This window comes from Microcaecilia unicolor, unplaced genomic scaffold (genome assembly GCF_901765095.1).
Source record: "Microcaecilia unicolor unplaced genomic scaffold, aMicUni1.1, whole genome shotgun sequence".
Taxonomy (NCBI): Eukaryota; Metazoa; Chordata; class Amphibia; order Gymnophiona; family Siphonopidae; genus Microcaecilia; species Microcaecilia unicolor.
Window position 1 is genome coordinate 27,228 of NW_021963201.1, and position 18,169 is coordinate 45,396.

Genomic DNA, 18,169 nt, shown 5'->3' on the forward strand with positions numbered 1-18,169 from the left:
TTGACAGGCATTCAGTCATATATTATTTATTTATTTGTACATTCTTGTAGCCCACTGTTATCCAAAAACAAGTTTTGGTTCAAAGTGGCTTACAATTTACATTTTAGTTGAAAGTTACATTAATATTTGACCACTATAACATGGAGAGGACATTGATAGTCTTCAGAATTTTCTGAGAGGCAGTTTTGAAAGAGGTAGGATGCTAATTTATGTAGTTATCTGAAGGGTTTTGATGAGGTATGTTCGTAGAGGTGGGACTTTGATAGAGGTAGGACGATAGTTTGTGTGGCTTTTTGAAGAGTTTTGATGAGGTAGATTTGTAGAGGTGGGACGTTGATAGCTTATGTAGTTAGCTATAGAAGTTTTTGAAAAGGTAGGTTTTCATTTTGTTCATGAATTGAACGTAGTTAGTGAAGCTTCTTGTGGCTTTTGGTATTGAGTTCCACCATTTGGAACCCAGGTAGCTAAATTCTGCAGTGTAGATGGTTTCAAAGGTTATACTTCTACAGTTGGGTAGGTGAAGAAGTAGGTAGCCTTTGCTTTCTGGACTTGCGTTTCTCAGGGATAGCTCAATCATGTCTAGCATGCAGTCAGGTACCATTTCAAATAGTATTTTGAAAATGAGGGTACTCGTTTTGAAGAGTAGTCTTGCCTTTATTGGCAGCCTATAACAGATGTCTTCAAATGCATCTTGTGCGCTTATAACTGGATGAATCTCTTTTTGTTTCATTAGTCCAAAATTTCTGCTGAAAAAGTTTCAAATTTATCAAGGTTTACTTTACATAGAAAAGGTTTCCTTCTGATGACTCCAATTCAGATCATTGTTATGTAAACAATACTGTACTATGGGCCTGTGGACAACTATTCCAGTGTCAGCCAAATTGTTTAGCAGTATCATTGGCAGTAATCTAACATAAGAACATAAGTGTTGCCATTCTGGGACAGACCAAAGGTCCATCACTGTTTCCAACAGTGGCCAATCCAGGTCACAATTACCTGGTACGATCCCTGAATAGTAAAACAGATTTTATGCTGGTTAACCTAGAACTAAACAGTGGATTTTCCTAAGTTCATGTTAATAATGGCTTATGGACTTTTCTTTTAGAAAATTATCCTTTTTAAACCCTGCTAAGCTAACCGCTTTTACCACATTTTCTGGCAACGAATTCCAGAGCTTAATTACATGTTGAATGAAGACTCCAGTTTGTTTTAAATTTACTATTTAGTAGTTTCATTGCATGCCCCCTGGTCCTAGTATTTTAAACAAGCAATTCACGTTTATCCATTCTACTCCACTCAGTACTTTATAGATCTTTATTATATCTCCCCTCAGTTGTCTCTTCTCCAAGCTAAAGAGCCCTAGCCACTTTGGCCTTTCATCATAGGGAAGTCATCCGACCCCCTTTATCAATTTTATTGCCCTTCTCTGTACCTTTCCTAATTCCACTATATCTTTTTTGAGATGCAGTGACCAGAACTGCACACAGTATTTAAGGGGCAGTCGCACCATGGAGCGATACAAAGGCATTATAATGTCCTCATCTTTGTTTTTCATTCCTTTCATTCTATTTCTTTTCTTAGCTGCTCAGGCAGATTCAGCAGAGTGTTTCAACGTATCATCAATGACGACACCTAAATCCCTTTCCTGGTCAGAGAATCCTAATGTGGAACCCTGCATCATGTAGCTATAATTTTGGTTCTTCTTTCCAACATGCATGACTTTGCATATATAAACACCATCATCTACTACTACTACTACTACTATTTATCATTCCATTAGGTAGCCCAGTTTCCCAGTCTCTTAAGGTCCTCTTTATCTGTTTCTATGTTTCACAATTCTCTTGTGATTCAACAACTTTGAATAACTTTGTGTCAACAACAAATTTAATTACTTCACTAGTTATTACCATTTTTAGATCATTTATAAATATGTTAAAAAGCAGAAGTCCCAGCACAGACCCCTGGGGAACCTCATTATCTACCCTTCTCCATTGAGAGTACTGACCATTTAACCGAACTCTCTGTTTTCTATATTTTAACCAGTTCTTAATCCACAATAGGACATTACCTCCTATCCCAAGACTTTCTAATTTCCTCAGGAGTACTTTGCCAAATGCCTTTTAAAAATGCAGATACACAATATCGACTGGCTCACCTTTATCCACATATTTATTTACTCCTTCAAAGAAATGTAGTAGATTGGTGAGGCAAGGTTTCTTGACTAAATAAATCCATGTTGACTTTGTCTCATTAATCCATGTTTATGTATATGCTCTGTAATTTTGTTCTTTATAATAATGGTCTCTACCATTTTGCCCAGCACCGATGTCAGACTCACCGGTTTGTAACTTCCCGGATCAAATCTGGAACTCTTTTTACAAAAGTGCCGTTACATTGACCATCCTCTAATCTTTCGGTACCATGTACGATTTAAAGATAAATAACATATTACTAACAATAGCTCTGCAAGTTCATTTTTCATTTCTGTGAGTACTATCACTAATCTGACTAGTTTTCTGGTAGTTCTGTTAGGAGATTTTTCTTGGTCTTCCAGATTTTGCCTTGACTTAATAGTTCCATGTAACTTTCACAATATTTCTGACAGCTAGAAGTGTTTACATTTTTAAAAAAATAGTCTTTCCCTGCTTTGTGAATGGTTTCAAATGTTCAGTCAGCTGCTTGGAAGAGCTCATGCTTGTGGAAAATAGAACAACAATCACAACCTGAGAGATTAGAAGGTTCAGAGTATTTGTTCTACTGTGAAATTGTCTTCACCAGATTAACTGAAAGCCTAACAAGTCCATCAATTTTGTTGGGTCTTATTAACAACCCCTCCTCCCCCCCCCAAAAAAAAATGTCAAATCAACTGGGAGTTTAAACTTTTGCACCGTTCATACTGCAGATAAATATACTTGCAGAAAGATGTTCTGTTTAACTTTGCAGCATATAGGGGTTTTGTCAGCTTCTGTTCACGTAGGGATTCAATTTTATTGGGGCAAAGGAGAACACTAAATTATTGCACACTATTGTATATACATATGCAACATATGCCATTAATCAACAGATTGGCCTGAATTCAACCAAAGGCTGCATTAGGCAAAGCTCACGAAAACAAAGAATTAATAAATACAGTAGTATATAAACAGTGCAGGGACTGCAAATCATCTTTATATAACTTGCGTCTCGCCGCCTCCACCACTAGCTCAGTCTCTCAGGGTCGGAGCACCCTGCAGACCTGGGCCACATACAGTACTTTTTCTCCACCTTCAAATCTTTCTACCCACTTGATCACATAATTCAACATTCGAGCCTGGGAATGGGTCAAAAGCCTGAATAGAGATCCGGAGCAATGGAGAGTACAGTAAGGCTTCATAAGAGAGCACTGCCAGTCCAGGAAGGCAAGCGTCCTCCAAAGAACCAGTCTGTACTCCAAGGATTAGATTTTTATGGCAAACTCAACTTTACTAAACTTTCTGCAACCAGCAGGCAAAAACAGGTTATAACTCCATCTGTACAGTTCTCAATCTTGACTCCAAATGTCTCTTGACCATTAGAGATTGCATATTACAACCCCATTATAACGGGGGATTACATTTACACCAAGGAAAATGTCCAGAGCAATTACTTTGAAAAGCTAGACCTCACTGACCATAACTGACAAGACAAATCTGTAGTAATGCATATGTTGTTACTGCTTTGTGACCACATCAATTACATCAGTATAAATACAACAGATCTCAAAGTTTAATCCTAACAGATGGTCCCCAGAGTAGTAAAAGGTACCATCAGAGGAGAAGGAAAGGTTTGTTGCAGAACAGTTAAGCATAAACTGCCAAATTCTATATATATTGTGCCTACAGTTTTGTGCCAGAATCCAAGCGTATTCTATAACAACCTGTGTAACTTAATTGGCTTAAGAAGCCAATCAGCATTTTAACAGCACTTAACATTCAATAAGCACTAATTGGCAATAACTTAGAATTTACGCGCACAACTCGCTAAGCGTACTCTGTAATGCACAGCGCCTAAGTTCTAAAGTGCAGAGCCAAAAAGGGGTGTGGTTATGGGCATTTTATGGACATTCCAAAATTTACACGCACTGCTACAGAATATGGCCCTTTGTGCCTAAATCTACACATTGGTATTTATGCCACGTTTCCCTTGGTGTAAATGGATGCGCGTAGTTCTAGGCTCTGGGATATCAACTACTACTACTAATCATTTCTATAGATCTACTAGATGTACATATTATATATAGGTATTTTCTCTGTCCCTAGAGGGCTCACAATCTAAGTTTGTTTTTCTTGTGACTGTGGGCAAGTCACTTAACCCTCCATTGCTCCACGTACAAAATAAGTATCTGTATATATGTAAACCGCTTTGAATGTAGTTGCAAAATACCACAGAAAGGCGGTATATCAAGTCCCATTTCCCTTTCCCTTTTTTTGTACCTGGGGATATGGAGGGTTAAGTGACTTGCCCAAGGTCACAAGGAGTTGTGGTGGGAATTGAACCCATGTTGCCAGGATCAAAGCCTGCTGTACTAATCGCGCGGATTTTTCGGCTCCATAAATAGAATCTAGATCAAAATCTGTCCGTTCCAACAAGCTGCTCCCCTGTGGCTTCTATGACCTCTTTCTCTTGAAATCAAATGTTATGGGGGGCTCCTCTGTAGCACAGAGAGGCAAGGTGTCCTGAAGCTGTCATTACTGAAATTGCACAGAGGAACATGCATTTTCACTTACTCAAAGAAAAATGTCAGAACAGAATTCATGATCAGAGCACTGCATTTAGTTTTTTTTCTTTATTTTGATCCAGCAGTTTCCTCTTAGTCCTTCATATCTCCAGCTCAACTAGTACCACGGCTGGAATCCAGTGCCATAGGTATTTATTTGCAACTACCCAGGGGATTTTCCTCTATTTTACATCCCTCCCAACATACTTAGTCTGGTCATTGAAGTGACCTTCTTGAGTTACACGTGCTGAATCTTTCTGGCCACTGGAGGGGGTTACAGGATACTCTGGCAAGGAAGCAGCCTCACAAATATACAATAAATTTTGTTACAGTTTTTTGATTGTTAGAATCTTCTCAGTAAACAGTTGACTGAAAATATGAAACACAGTGTCAGAAGTAAATCAATTACCCCACGATGAGGAACTTCAGTAAGGCACAGTTGGTTTTGAATGTCAGTAAGAAAAGTACAAAAAAGACAAAAGAAAATGACTGAAGTCTACAAGAGGACAGTAAGCCAGAAGCATGGAGCTGCTGAAAGAACCAAAAGGACTGATACTGCAAAGTAATTTAGAAGAGGCATGGAAAAGGCTTCAACAATGGTTCCTCCTTTACGAACAGGTAATGAATGCACACACGTGAGGTGATATGCAAAAGATTGCTGTGGCCAAAAAGCCATAGATGTGTATAAAACCATAGACACCAAAATGGGTGGGTTTCTGGGTTACCAATATTTTCCAGCAGAGCATCACTATTAACTAGAAACTGGGGGTGGAGCCAGAGATGGGGTGGGGCCAAACAAACCAAATATATCTGGTTGCTGATGAAGTGGAAATCAATGTAACCCCTACCAGGCAATCTGGGACCTCACACAGCTGCTATTTTCTTGATGTGTGGCACAAATTTCAGGGAGGTAACAATAGCTTTGCAGGTTTAATTCAAGAAATTTAGGGTTCTAGGTCAGAACCAGTAAAAACCAGGAGGCAGTGGGTACCAAAATTCATTCACTTCATTCCTTCCCCTTGTTCAATAAGAGTCCGGGCCAGATATTATTCTGAACCAAGAATTTACTAAAAGTCTTAAACAGTTGTGGAAAAAATTCAAATGATGTCAGACTAGAAAAATATTATAATAGTTACAGTTTCTTAATTTACACTTAGATTCTCCGCTACAGGTGGAGAATCCCTGCTTTCTCTCTTTTCCCCGGAATACCTTGTAGACAAGTGGTCTGAATGCAAATGAAGTCACAGATATAGTCCCTTCTGGCTTCCTGGCCCTCCTTGTCACAGATGCAGGGCATGTCCTCTGTATCCCACCCTCCTTTTCCAGGATCAGTGACTCCATACTTGTTTGCTTTCTTACATAAGTACATAAGTATTGCCATACTGGGAAAAACCAAAGGTCCATCAAGCCCAGCATTCTGTTTCCAACAGTGGCCAATCCAGGTCACAAATACCTGGCAGATCCCCAAAACGTACAAAACATTTTATACTGCTTATCCCAGAAATAGTGGATTTTCCCAAGTCCATTTAATAATGGTCTATGGACTTTTCCTTTAGGAAGCCGTCCAAACCTGGTTTAAACTCTGCTAAATCAACCACCTTTACCACATTCTCTGGCAACGAATTCTAGAGTTTAATTACACGTTGAGTGAAGAAAGATTTTCTCCGATTCATTTTAAATTTACTACATTGTAGCTTCATCACATGCTCCCAAGTCCTAGTAGTTTTGGAAAACGTAAACAGATGCTTCACATCTACCCGTTCAACTCCACTCATTATTTTATAGACCTCTATCATATCTCCCCTCAGCCGCCTTTCTCCAAGCTGAAGAGCCCTAGCCACTTTAGCATTTCCTCACAGGGAAGTAGTCCCATCTCCTTTATCATTATCGTCGCCCTTCTCTGCACCTTTTCTAATTCCACTATATCTTTTTTGAGATGCAGCAAGCAGAATTGAACACAAGTGATATACTGGCTAATCCAGCCAAACCTCTCCTTCTCCAGGGACACAGTGACAGCTATCCCTCTAAGTGCACCTTTGTAGTACAATGGTATGGCCAGCCAAAGAAACTTCCCCCTTCTTCATGTTACAATAAAGTCAAAGACTACAGTGAGCTGGGGTTTTAGACCAGTCCCCACCCCCCTCCAAAGGGATCTCCTCCTATCATTACCTCACTGGTCAAGAGCACCCTCTCGTGTTCTGGGAACTGCAGGGGCATACAGGGGTCACAGCACAATATTGTCATAAACCCACTATTTGTCTAATCAAGGCAGAACCCTAGCAGTCTCTACGCCAAGAAGCTGTTCCACTACCACTGTATAATACACTCCAATTCCATAAATCAAGAAAGATCCTTTTAATAAAGTGCTAAAAATATTTGAAAGGTACTGTAGTCCAATTAAAAAAAATAATCACATATCAGAGGTATACTTTTGCTTCCTGAATGTAGTTCCTGAATGCTGAAAGAAGAAACTCTTGATGAGTATGTTACAAAGCTGAAGCTCGGGAGTCAGCCTTATGATTTTGGCACCTGACTGATTCACTGGTGAAAAGACTATATTGCAAAAGGCACAAACAATAGCAGAATGAAAGGGAAGCTGCTGCATGAGACAGATCTTACACTGTAGCCTGTAATACAGTCACGCAAGGCTTCTGAAATTGCACAGGCTCAAGATGAAGCACTTGACAGACAGCGGCTCTGCAATGGCTGTGACAGCAGGACAAAGACAGCCTTCCAAAGGCTGTGCACATTTCCTCCAGCCTCCTCAATGCAAGGGAGAAGAAATCCAACAGACTGTGTGCAAACCTGCCTAGCACAAAAAGAAAAAGCATGCCAGTGTTGCGGGCAGTCACATGTCTATAAGCAATGCTCTGCTTATGGACAAAAATGTAGGTAATGTCGAGGACCAAATCACTTCCCAAAAATGTATCAGTTAAAAGAAAAGCACACAATGTGCATAAGTGCTAGTATTCTAGCCATCTATATACATACGTAGACACATACGTGAATTAATGACCATTTTCTGGCTATGTGCTAGTCTGTATTAAAATTTGATGATGCATACTTTAGAGGTAAGACATTCACATGGGTGGAATTTGGGTGAAGCATGAGTGAGGTGTACATTTAAACAAACAGAGGGACATTTTTGAAAGGCTATCCAAGTCAGAATACAGACGTCCACCTCATAATGTCCAAAATGGACGTCCATCTCACATGTATTTTCTAACAGGAAAAATGTCAGGATTTCCTGTTCAAAAATACACGAGTTGGCTATCCATGTGATGAGGACATCCAGCATGAACAGCCATTTTACAAACTGGAACATCTAACATATGAAAGCAATAAAAGCAGGGATAAGGATGTCTTGTCTAGCAACATTCTTAGAAGAATGGCCACACAGACAACCCTGCAGAGCAGAGGGGCAGACCAGTGGACTTTAAACCAAGGGACCTAAGTACAAATCCCACTTTAACTCTTATTTTCTAATTGTGAGCCCTTCAGGTATAGAAAAATAACTACAGTACCTGAATGTACACAACTTCAATAGCCTTCAGACGTGCAGGTGGCTTATATATTTAAGTAGAATAGGTATTTTTCTATTTTTGGAGGGCTCATTATAAGAACAATATAAAACAGTTAAAGCGGGATTTGAACCCAGGTCCCTAGGTTTAAAGTCCACTGCACAAACTGATAGATTACTCCTCAGACTTGCTAAGAATGCCTATAATACCTGAAGCTGTCACTTTCAGGGGAGAGGAGTTGGGGGATAGCACACACTGGGCGATTAAGAAGATGTCATCCCTTAATCCAGCGGTTCCCAAACCTGGTCCTGGAGGCACCACAGCCAGTCAGGTTTTCAGGATATCCATTATGAATATTTGCGAGAGAGATTTGCATGCAGTACCTTTTCGTATCCTGGACATGACTGAAACAGGTCTAACTTAGGACGTCCTTCTTTTTAGACTTGAACATTCCTTCCTGTTTGGTAATCGCTATTTGGATGTACTGTAGCAATGGACATCCCTTTTCTGCCATTTCAAATCGGGACTTGGATGTTTCAAGCACATGGGCTTCCATTTGGGTATTCTGAGACGTCCCTATGCTTTGAACAAAAACTCCACAGATTATGAAATACTATAATCTACACACAAGCATTTATTCAGCTCTATTGCTGGTGTAAATGCTCACACCTACTTTTTCTTTATAGAATAGGCTCCAAATAGGTGTGTTCTTGGTGCCTAAAATAGGTGCCCTTTTATAGAATTATTCTCCACATGGGTATAAGTATGTTGTAAGGGTTAATTATCCTTTATTGCACATTATTTCTGAAAGGGAAAGATTTGCAGATTCTGGTCTTTCTGGCCACTAGAGGGGGTGTATAGGGTATTCTGGTTCAAGCAAGCAAGCTCATGAATCTAAAGTAGGGGTTCACAAACCAGTGATTGGGACACACCGAGCCAGTCTGGTTTTCAAGATATCTGCAATGAATATGCATGAGAAATTTGCATGTACTGCCTCCACTGTATGCAAATTTCTCTCATGCATATTAGTTGTAGGTATTCTGAAAATCTGACTGGCTTGATGTGTCCCGAGGACTTTGTTCAGAACCCCTGATCTAAAGTCATTTCTTAATACAGTATTTTAATTCCTAGTTTCTTCTCAATAAAAAAAAAGTTATGCTGTATTTGGCGTGGTGTTTGACTGCCCAGCAGCAGCAGCCAGTTCTGGGCCTGGGAACTGGGAACTGTTTAAGGTCCAGAATGGATCCTGGGGGCTTTGGGGCTGCCAGCCATAGCAGACACGAACTGCCACAAAAGTGCATATACCGTGAGTCAGGAGCAGGAAAATGGCCTGCTGGAACTTCGGCACATGCATGGCCTGGAGCTCCAGTAGCCTGCAATTGAAGCCGGAGCATTGATTAGTTTTGAGGCCCGGAAAGCTGCTGTCTTTAATCATGGCTGGCTCCTGATGTCGGGGGGGGGGGGGGGGGGGGGGGTTCATCCGGACCGAATTTGAAGACGGGGATGTCCTTTTCAGCCCTTTGGGAGCAAGGTAAGAGACTAGTTTCTGGGGAAGGCAAGTTATTACTGTTGGTTTGTGCTGTCTTTTTCCAGGATTGCTACGCCATTACATTGCCTCACAGGGACAAACAAGTCACAGGTGAAGCATTTGGTGGTGGAGTAGAGTATCAAGAAGGTTTTGAAGACCTTAGAGTAGGCTCACCACAGCACCAATTCTAGCATAGTCGAGTTTTGAGCTACCCTTTATATTAATCCAACAGTCTTCCAGTATAAGAGCACTGGAACAGTGAGGAACTCATCCTAATCTGCTACTGGTAGTTTCTCTGAGGTTGATGGTTCACCTCCTAGTTCTGCTGTGCCTGACTGGAGCTTATGCCATGCCTCCTGATATTACTTCCTACCTGGATATTATTTTTGGGCGCCCAGTGTCAATGATGGGGTGTTGCCAAAGCACATTTGTAAGGGGTATGCTCCTGTAAAAGCTCCAAGAACTGAGTTTTGCAAATCAGATGCCTGAGGTGGTTGATGGTAAAGTGTTATATCCATGAGGGAGGAGGCAGGGTTACTGATTGCAGTGGTACTGAGCCTGGGATGAGGAGAAGTACCTATTGTGTGATTATCCCAATTGAGAACCTGTGATTAGGAATATTGGCAGTAAAAATGTTTTTGTGTCATGGGAGAGCTGCAGTATTAAACACAAAATCTGTAAGGCAAAACACCATTAATGTATAATCTTTTATTAGACTATGATTTTGGGTTTATGGGTGTTTCTGAAGCCTGAATGATGACAAGACAGCTGTTCTTGGTATGATGTCCTCCAGGATATCCATTTTGGCTAGGTCAAGAGCTGTTAGGAGTGATTAATTCTGTCAGTCTTGGCTGGATTTACTTCCCTACCCATCCATCAACCACAAGGAATAGTCAGTTTAGTCAGGCTTGATAATAGATTTAGCGGCAGTTAGTTCACAGAGAGGGGCATTTTTGAAAGAAATGTCTAAGTGTGAATCTGGACGTTTTACAAAGACGTCCAAATTCCAAAGCAGGAAGAAGGTCATTTTTGAAAAAGATGGATGTCCATCTTTTGTGTTCGAAAATACCATGGTCATTCTGAGATTTGGATGTTTTGCCATTTGGACATCTTTGCTTTTCGGCCATTTTCTTAAACAAAAAGGTCCAAGTCTAAAACGGCCAAAGTCAAGCCATTGGGACGTGGGAGAAGCCAGCATTTGTAGTAGACTGGTCCCCCTGACATCCCAGGATAGCAATCAGGCACCCTTGGGGGCCCTGCAGTGGACTTCATAAAAAGCTCCCAGGTACACATCTGACCATTGCTCCCTTGCCTTGTGTGCTGAGCCCCCCCCCCCCCAAAACCCACTACCCCCAACTGTACATCACTACCATAGCCCTAACGGGTGAAGGGGGCACCTATATGTGGGTACAGTGGTTTCTGGTGGGTTTTGGAGGGCTCGCAGTTTCGTCCACAAGTGTAACAGGTAATGGGGGTATGGGTCTGGGTCCACCTGTCTGAAATGCACTGCACCTAGTACTAAACTACTCCAGGGACCTGCATGCTGCTGTAATGTACCTGAGTATGACATCTGACGCTGGCATAGAGGCTGGCAAGTAATGTTTTTAATCATAATTTTGGGGGTTGGGAGGGGGTTATTGACCACTGGGTGAGTAAGGGGAGGTCATCCCTGATTCCCTCCAGTGGTCATTTGGTCGTTTCAGGCACCTTTTAGTGCCTTATTTGGAATAAAAACAGGTCTATCTGAAAACGTCGAAGTTTTAGTCCTGGACATCTTTGCTTTGTTCCATTATGGCTCAAAGACATCCAAGTCTTAGGAAAACCCAAGTCCCGCCTCGAACCCGCCCCTGGCATGCCCCCTTGAGATTTGGACGTCTTTCTGATGGACTTCAGAGAAAGACATCCAAAATCGGGTTTCGATTATACCGATTTGGATGTTTCTGTGAGATGGACGTCCAAATGTCAATTTATGTCACTTTTTGGACATCCATCTCTTTTGAAAATGAGCCTGAGAGTCTCTGAGTGCTCCAGTGGATCCCTTCACAGACCTGTTGGAGTTAATTAGCCCCCAAAACAGCCCTAGTATGGGCGAAACACAGCCTGTGTCGGGCATTACGTTGGAGTTTGCAGATCAACTGCCCTGTTGTTTCCTGGGACCTATTCACTGGCACATACAGAAAGAACACAGATTTTGCAAAAAACGTTCAAAAAAAAGAAAGAAAAAAAAAAAAGAGAGCCCTTACTTAGGGCTTTGTATCTGTAAGCACTGGTATCTACATATGTAAGTGCCAGATTTCACAAGACTACACATATAAGAGGAGCCAATTAAAGAAGTGAGGGAATTTTGTTTTTTAAAGTTAGTTTTAGATGGTGTTAAGGTAAGCACAATTGGCCCACTCAATCAGTAGAGGACACCCCAGTTCCAAATGCACAGCTAGACATGTAGTTTGGAGCAGGTGTAAATGTCAATAGGGAATTTAAAAAAATACACACACACAGGTATCACTATTGTAAAATGGGAGATACAAGTATAATTTTTCAGACTGCTCAAATCACACTCTCTTTAAATCTATGCATCCTGCAGCACAGACCTGTATAAACTGCAGAACTGTAAAATCAGTTTTATACATGTAAATGCCATAGAGCTGATGCATAACTGTTCCTGTATTATGATTTTATCAAAATATTTATGATAGTACCTTACTTCAATGCAATTTTTTTCTAAAGTAGGCCATCAGAATTACACAATCCTTAATAGAAAATCTGTGGGTCTTAAACTTTGGATAGAGAAGAATTTGCCTTTGTCCATATCCATTTAATTCGTCTGTGTGATGAATTCAATTTGGAAAAGAAAGTCTCCCAGCTGCCCTAGTAAGTTTTAAGAAGTGTAATATAAAACAACAGTTATTGCTGTAATTACCCAGAAAATTCCCAAAATATCATTTTTTTCTCAAAGAATTCTCAAAAAAATCCATTATTCTTGGTCATAATCACTGCAGTAAAACAACAAGTCTTCCAAAAAGGCATATTTTTCTTTCTGTACTTGCCAATTGCACTTATTTTTAATTTCCACTACAACTTCTTTTCCTTTCTCCGAGTATCATGGAGACAATATTCAGTGTCTTTTAGTATCTGGATTTGTAGTGATATTTAGTAACTGCATGATGCAATCAATGTACTACAGTACTATACAAGAATATTTACAGAACACAAAACTCTGCTGTGCTGCAGAAGACAAGATTTGCTTTAAGAAGTTCTTTCCCCCCAGATTCTATAGAGTGTGCCTAGAGATTTGCGCCAAAATCGGTGCAAATTCTATAACAACGCATGCAACTTAACAAGCTAATGAGCACTGATAACAGCACTTAGTAAGCAATAATGAGCACTGATTGGCACAGATTAGAATTTAGGCGCAAAAGTTGCTGAGCATATTCTGTAAGAATGTGCGCTGAACTTCTAATGCATGCAGGCAAAAAGGGGCGTGGTTATAGGCGGGGAAATGGGCACTTTGTGGGTGTTCCATAATTTACGCACCTAGTTCTAGAATATGGCCCAGTGCGCCTAAATATACGTGCAGGGATTTACACCAAGATTTTGTTGGTGTAAATGGATGTGCGTAGGTTTAGGTGCTGAAATATGAACCAAGTGTATTCTATAATCAGTGTCTAAAGCTAGGCGCCGATTATAGAATACACTTAGTCGGCACTAATTTCAGAGCCGATTTTAAGTGCCATGGGGCTCATTTTCAACTTACAAAGTTCCACAGTAACCTATGGAGCTTTGTAAGTCTAAGTGCTTTGAAAATACACCTCCATATATAGAATCTCCCCCTTTGTGTGTGCATTCCAGAATCTCTTAAAATATTCTATTCATCTTACCTCTTGAGGTTCTTGGCACCGAGAAGCTAACATTAGAAAGGCTCTTTGCATCTGGAAAGCACTCTGCACCAGTTCTGCCTGGAAACAACCACACACACAGAAGAAAAATTACATTAAAATAGTAGAGCTCTGTTTTTTTCAAAAAGGCACTCAGCTGAGCTGTGCGCAGTACTGGGCCAGTCACACACATTCAGAAAGTGTGCTAAAACTGAAAACTTTAAATCTCAGAGTAAGCACACAGTACTGATAGCAGAGGAATTTTAAGAGGGGGGGGGGGGAACCATCCCATGTATTGCTCCCCCTTTTATCTATACAGCATTCTATTTATATTCTACCCACTAGAGAATAACTTTGCGCTGTAGCTCCTTCAGAGTCAGCAGCTGTCTTGGCACTGTGCATGGATACCTTTATGCCTTAAGGTGTGAAAAGGGATGGGTTGGAAAACGGCAGAGGACAGTGCACGGCCATTATGCATCTGCTCTATACGAGGCCAGTTTTCAAATGATTTTACGTATGGTTACTCAAGTTAAGTGGAAGGGCTGAAAACTGCTCTCCTTCTCTGCAGGTAGTATCTTCACCAAAAGAGGGCGGGGAACATGCAGAGCCCGCCACCAATACAAGGGATATCATTTTCAATTCCCCCCAGGTGTCTGTTCCTGCTGTGGGTCTGCAAGCTCTGCACCAAGGACGCCCAAAATCAGCTTTCGATTATGCCGATTTGGGTGACCCTGAGAGAAGGACGCCCATCTCCCGATTTGTGTCGAAAGATGGGCGCCTTTCTTTTTCGAAAATGCCCCTGATAGTAACCTATGCAACTTTGTAAGTCTATGTGCTTTGAAAATGAGCCTCATAGTGTATCTGTAGTTTCAGAATGCGTTTGATAAAGTCCCTTATGAGAAGCTCCTGAATAAACTGAAAAGCCATGGGATCAGAAGCAATGTCTTGTGGACTGGGAACCAGTTAAAAATATAGAAAATAGAGAATAGGGTTAAATGGACAATCCTCTCAATGAAGGCAGGTGAACTGTAGAGTATCATACGGATTTGCTCTGCAACCAATGCTTTTTAACATATTTAAAAATGATCTGGCAATAGGGAAGCTAAGTAAAGTGTTCAAATTTGCAGATGACACAAAATTAATTCAAAGTTGTTAATTGTGTGTGGACTGTGGAAAACTGCAGGAGACCTTGCAAGACTGAAAGACTGGGCAACCAAATGGGAGATGAAATCTAACATGGACAAATGCAAAGTGATGCACATTGGGAATAACAACCCAAATTATAGTTATATTATTCTAGGTTCCACATTAGGAACCACCATCCAGGAAAAGGATCATAGAAATACGGGGTCAAAAAATTACATAGATTCTAGCTGATTAACTTTGGGAGTTAGGAAGCTAGACTAGCGCCTTTAAAAACTGAATTGGGCTCAGTGGATAAATTTAACTGCCTGGTTTTGCTTGCCAGTTAATATTTGGAACCCAAGAAATGGGTGGGCCAGATGGCATTCCTGGGGTTGATAGTAGGGGAATGAGCAGGGGAAAATTTAGCCATTAAGCTCTAACAGCATCAGACAAAAAGGCAGGTCTTCCAATTTCCCCTTCCCAATGATCAAACCTCGTACCTTGTCAGCAGCCTTGATGATCATATAAAGCCTCCTTACCACTTCCCAATCTTTAAATAAATATCCCTCCTACTTCTGAAACAGTGGCATAGCTAAGGATGTGCAGGGGCCCACCCACTTTGGGCTCAGGCCTACCCATCAGCAGGGCACCCTTGTGGTGGCTCATGGGGATCCCCAAGCTCTGCCAACTAAAGACCTCCTGTGAAGGCACCCAGAACTCCCTACTGCCAAGCTTGGCATCTGGCACTCTGTTTATGCTCAGTTTTTAGCAGGAATATTGCCAGCAACTAACAAGCTGGGCAGTAGAAAGTTCTGGATACCTTCAAAGGAGGTCTTCAACTGGTGGGGCTTAGGAATCCTTGCCAGTCAGGCTATACTTTTAGGTTTTATCTCATTTTAATTTTTAGATGTGCTAAGTGTGCATGAGATTAATTCTTTCCTGTTATTGAATGGTGTTCCTTTTTGTTATTCTTTTTTATGGATTGTACACTGCTCTGACCTGTGCACCAGATGGAGTGCTCTATCAAATACTATTAAATATAAACATTAAAATATTAAGTTGTGGGGAGCCGGGGGGGGGGGGGGGGGGGGGGTTTGGAGAGGTTTGCAGGACAGAGATGCTCACCCATTTTCCCCTCTTGATCCACCCAAAACTTGCTGTCTGGCTACACTAGTGCTCTACAACCCAGGTGAGACTACAAGACGAGTCCTACATCCATGGGGTATACACCCCTCCTGCTTCAGCTGTGCCAAATTCAAGCTGGTGTTTGGTTGATGCTGCACTATACCCTACACATTTCTCCTTCATTTGAGACCTTGCCCTTCTAATTATTTTCTCCATCTCCATTTGTATTTTCTTACAATTTTGTCTGATTTCTTTTTTTTTTTTTTTTAATGTTTATTTATATATTTGAACATACATTTCAAAGTATATTGCTGTAGTTTACATGTAAACAATCCCATATCCCCTCCCCCCTCCCTCCCTTCCCCAACTCCCAGCCCATATGTCTCTTCTATTTTCATTTTGCAATAGTCCCAACACTGCTGCACCCGTGGTTAAGTTTATGATGTATTTCGGTCCTTGCACTTTTAGTGGCGTTCAGAGCCGCGGTGTCATCAGCTGGGGCGCATCAAGGTCGATCCCGGCTCGATGCCTCCACTCTTTGTACTTATCCCATATTTTTAAGAATTGGGCTACTTGTCCATTCTTTATTGCTGTCAATTTAGACATTTGGTAGAAGTAGTCCATTTTATATATAACCTTCATTACTGGGGGAGTCGATTGTTGCTTCCATGCGGATGCCACCGCTATCTTGCTCGCTGCCAAAAACATGGAGGCCAATCGATGTAGAGGTTTCGAAAGTCCTGTAGGTCGAAAGTGTAGTATGCAATGGTCCACTGTCAGTGGATACTCTCTGCCCAGTATTTGTTTAAGCATGTCCAACAGTTCTCTCCAGTATCTTTGTATTTTTGGGCACGTCCACCAGATGTGTAGCATGTCTCCCTTCATTGTACATCCCCTCCAGCATTGATTCGACGCTTCTGGTATCAATTTGGCTAGTCTGTCCGGGGTGTAGTACCAGCGATATAGTATTTTATATCCATTCTCTATAATGGCACTACTCACAGAGCTACTTAACAAGAAACCCCATGCCTTCTCCCAGCTGTGTATATCATGTCTAGTATCTGTGTCTTGTTCCCATCTCTGTGTGTATTTCAGTATGGGGGTTCTATGTGCTAATAGTGCTGCATATATTCGTGTTATACATCCCTTGGTGCTACTCCCACCCATTGCCCGTTCCAACTCTGTTTCCTCCCCCTGCAACTCTGCCCTCGCTTTTCGAAGAATGTAATTTCTAATTCTGGAGTAATAAATTAAATGTTGTGGTTGAAGATCATATTCCTCCTGCAGCTCCTCATAGGAACGTACTACCCCCTCTTCCCATATTTCTCCTAGCTGTTTTAGCCCTCTCTGTTCCCATTGTTTATACACTGTATCTCCCTCTTCCCATGCAAAACCTGGTGCTCCCCTAATGTGCATCTTTCGGAAATATGTTCTATTTGGGCAATGCTGCTGACGTATCGTGTTCCAGGTCAGGAGTGGTGATTGTATTGCTATTGGCAGAAGTGCCGCCATTGCTCTAATACGCTTTCTAGGTTGCCAGAGCAGCATGGCTGGTTGATGTATACCCACCCACTGTTTTTCTATCTGAAGCCATGGTTTTGTTTCAGCGTTAACCCAAGCTACCAATATCCTCAGCTGTGCTGCTTGATAATATCGATAATAATCTGGTACTCCCATACCCCCTTTTTTTTTTGATTGATAGAGCATTTCCGCTCGAACTCGCGGCGGCTTATGCTTCCATATATATGCAAATGTTTTACGCTTTAGTTGTCGGAAAAATTTATTGGGGATCGGTAGTGGTAGTGCTATGAAGAGATATAGTATCTTGGGTAAGATCATCATTTTTATCGCTTGTATTCTGCCTATCCATGATAGCTCCAATCCCTCCCATCGATCTAGCTCTTTGAATAGCTCCCGCATTTTAGGGGGAAAATTCGCTTCATATATATCCGTTAATTTGGGTGTAAGATTGACCCCCAGATATCGCAATGAGCGAGTTGCCCATCGCAGTGGGTATTGCTGTTTTATGGCCTTGGTAGCTTCTCCGGACAGGTTCAGGCCCATTAATTCTGATTTAGTCATATTTATTTTAAACCCTGCTATTTTCCCAAATTGCTGCAGAGTTTGTATTATGCCCTCCATGGAACCCTGAGGATTTGTCACAGTAAGCAAGATATCATCTGCGAATAACATGATTTTATGTGTCTTTTGTCCGATGTGGACGCCTTGTATCTTGGGGTGTAATCGAATATCCTGGGCT

The 18,169-nt window shown here is 41.3% G+C and overlaps 1 protein-coding gene across 2 annotated transcripts in view; it reads right to left on the reverse strand.

Moving 5' to 3' along the window:
- The window catches only part of LOC115459067 (adenylyl cyclase-associated protein 2-like), a 125,867-nt gene that overhangs the window by 23,866 nt on the left and 83,832 nt on the right, over positions 1–18,169 (reverse strand). For both annotated transcript variants that reach the window (XM_030188930.1, XM_030188931.1), the window contains exon 4: positions 13,663–13,740. In XM_030188930.1, the coding sequence (XP_030044790.1) occupies positions 13,663–13,740 (78 nt within the window). The remainder of the gene's footprint in view (positions 1–13,662; positions 13,741–18,169) is intronic.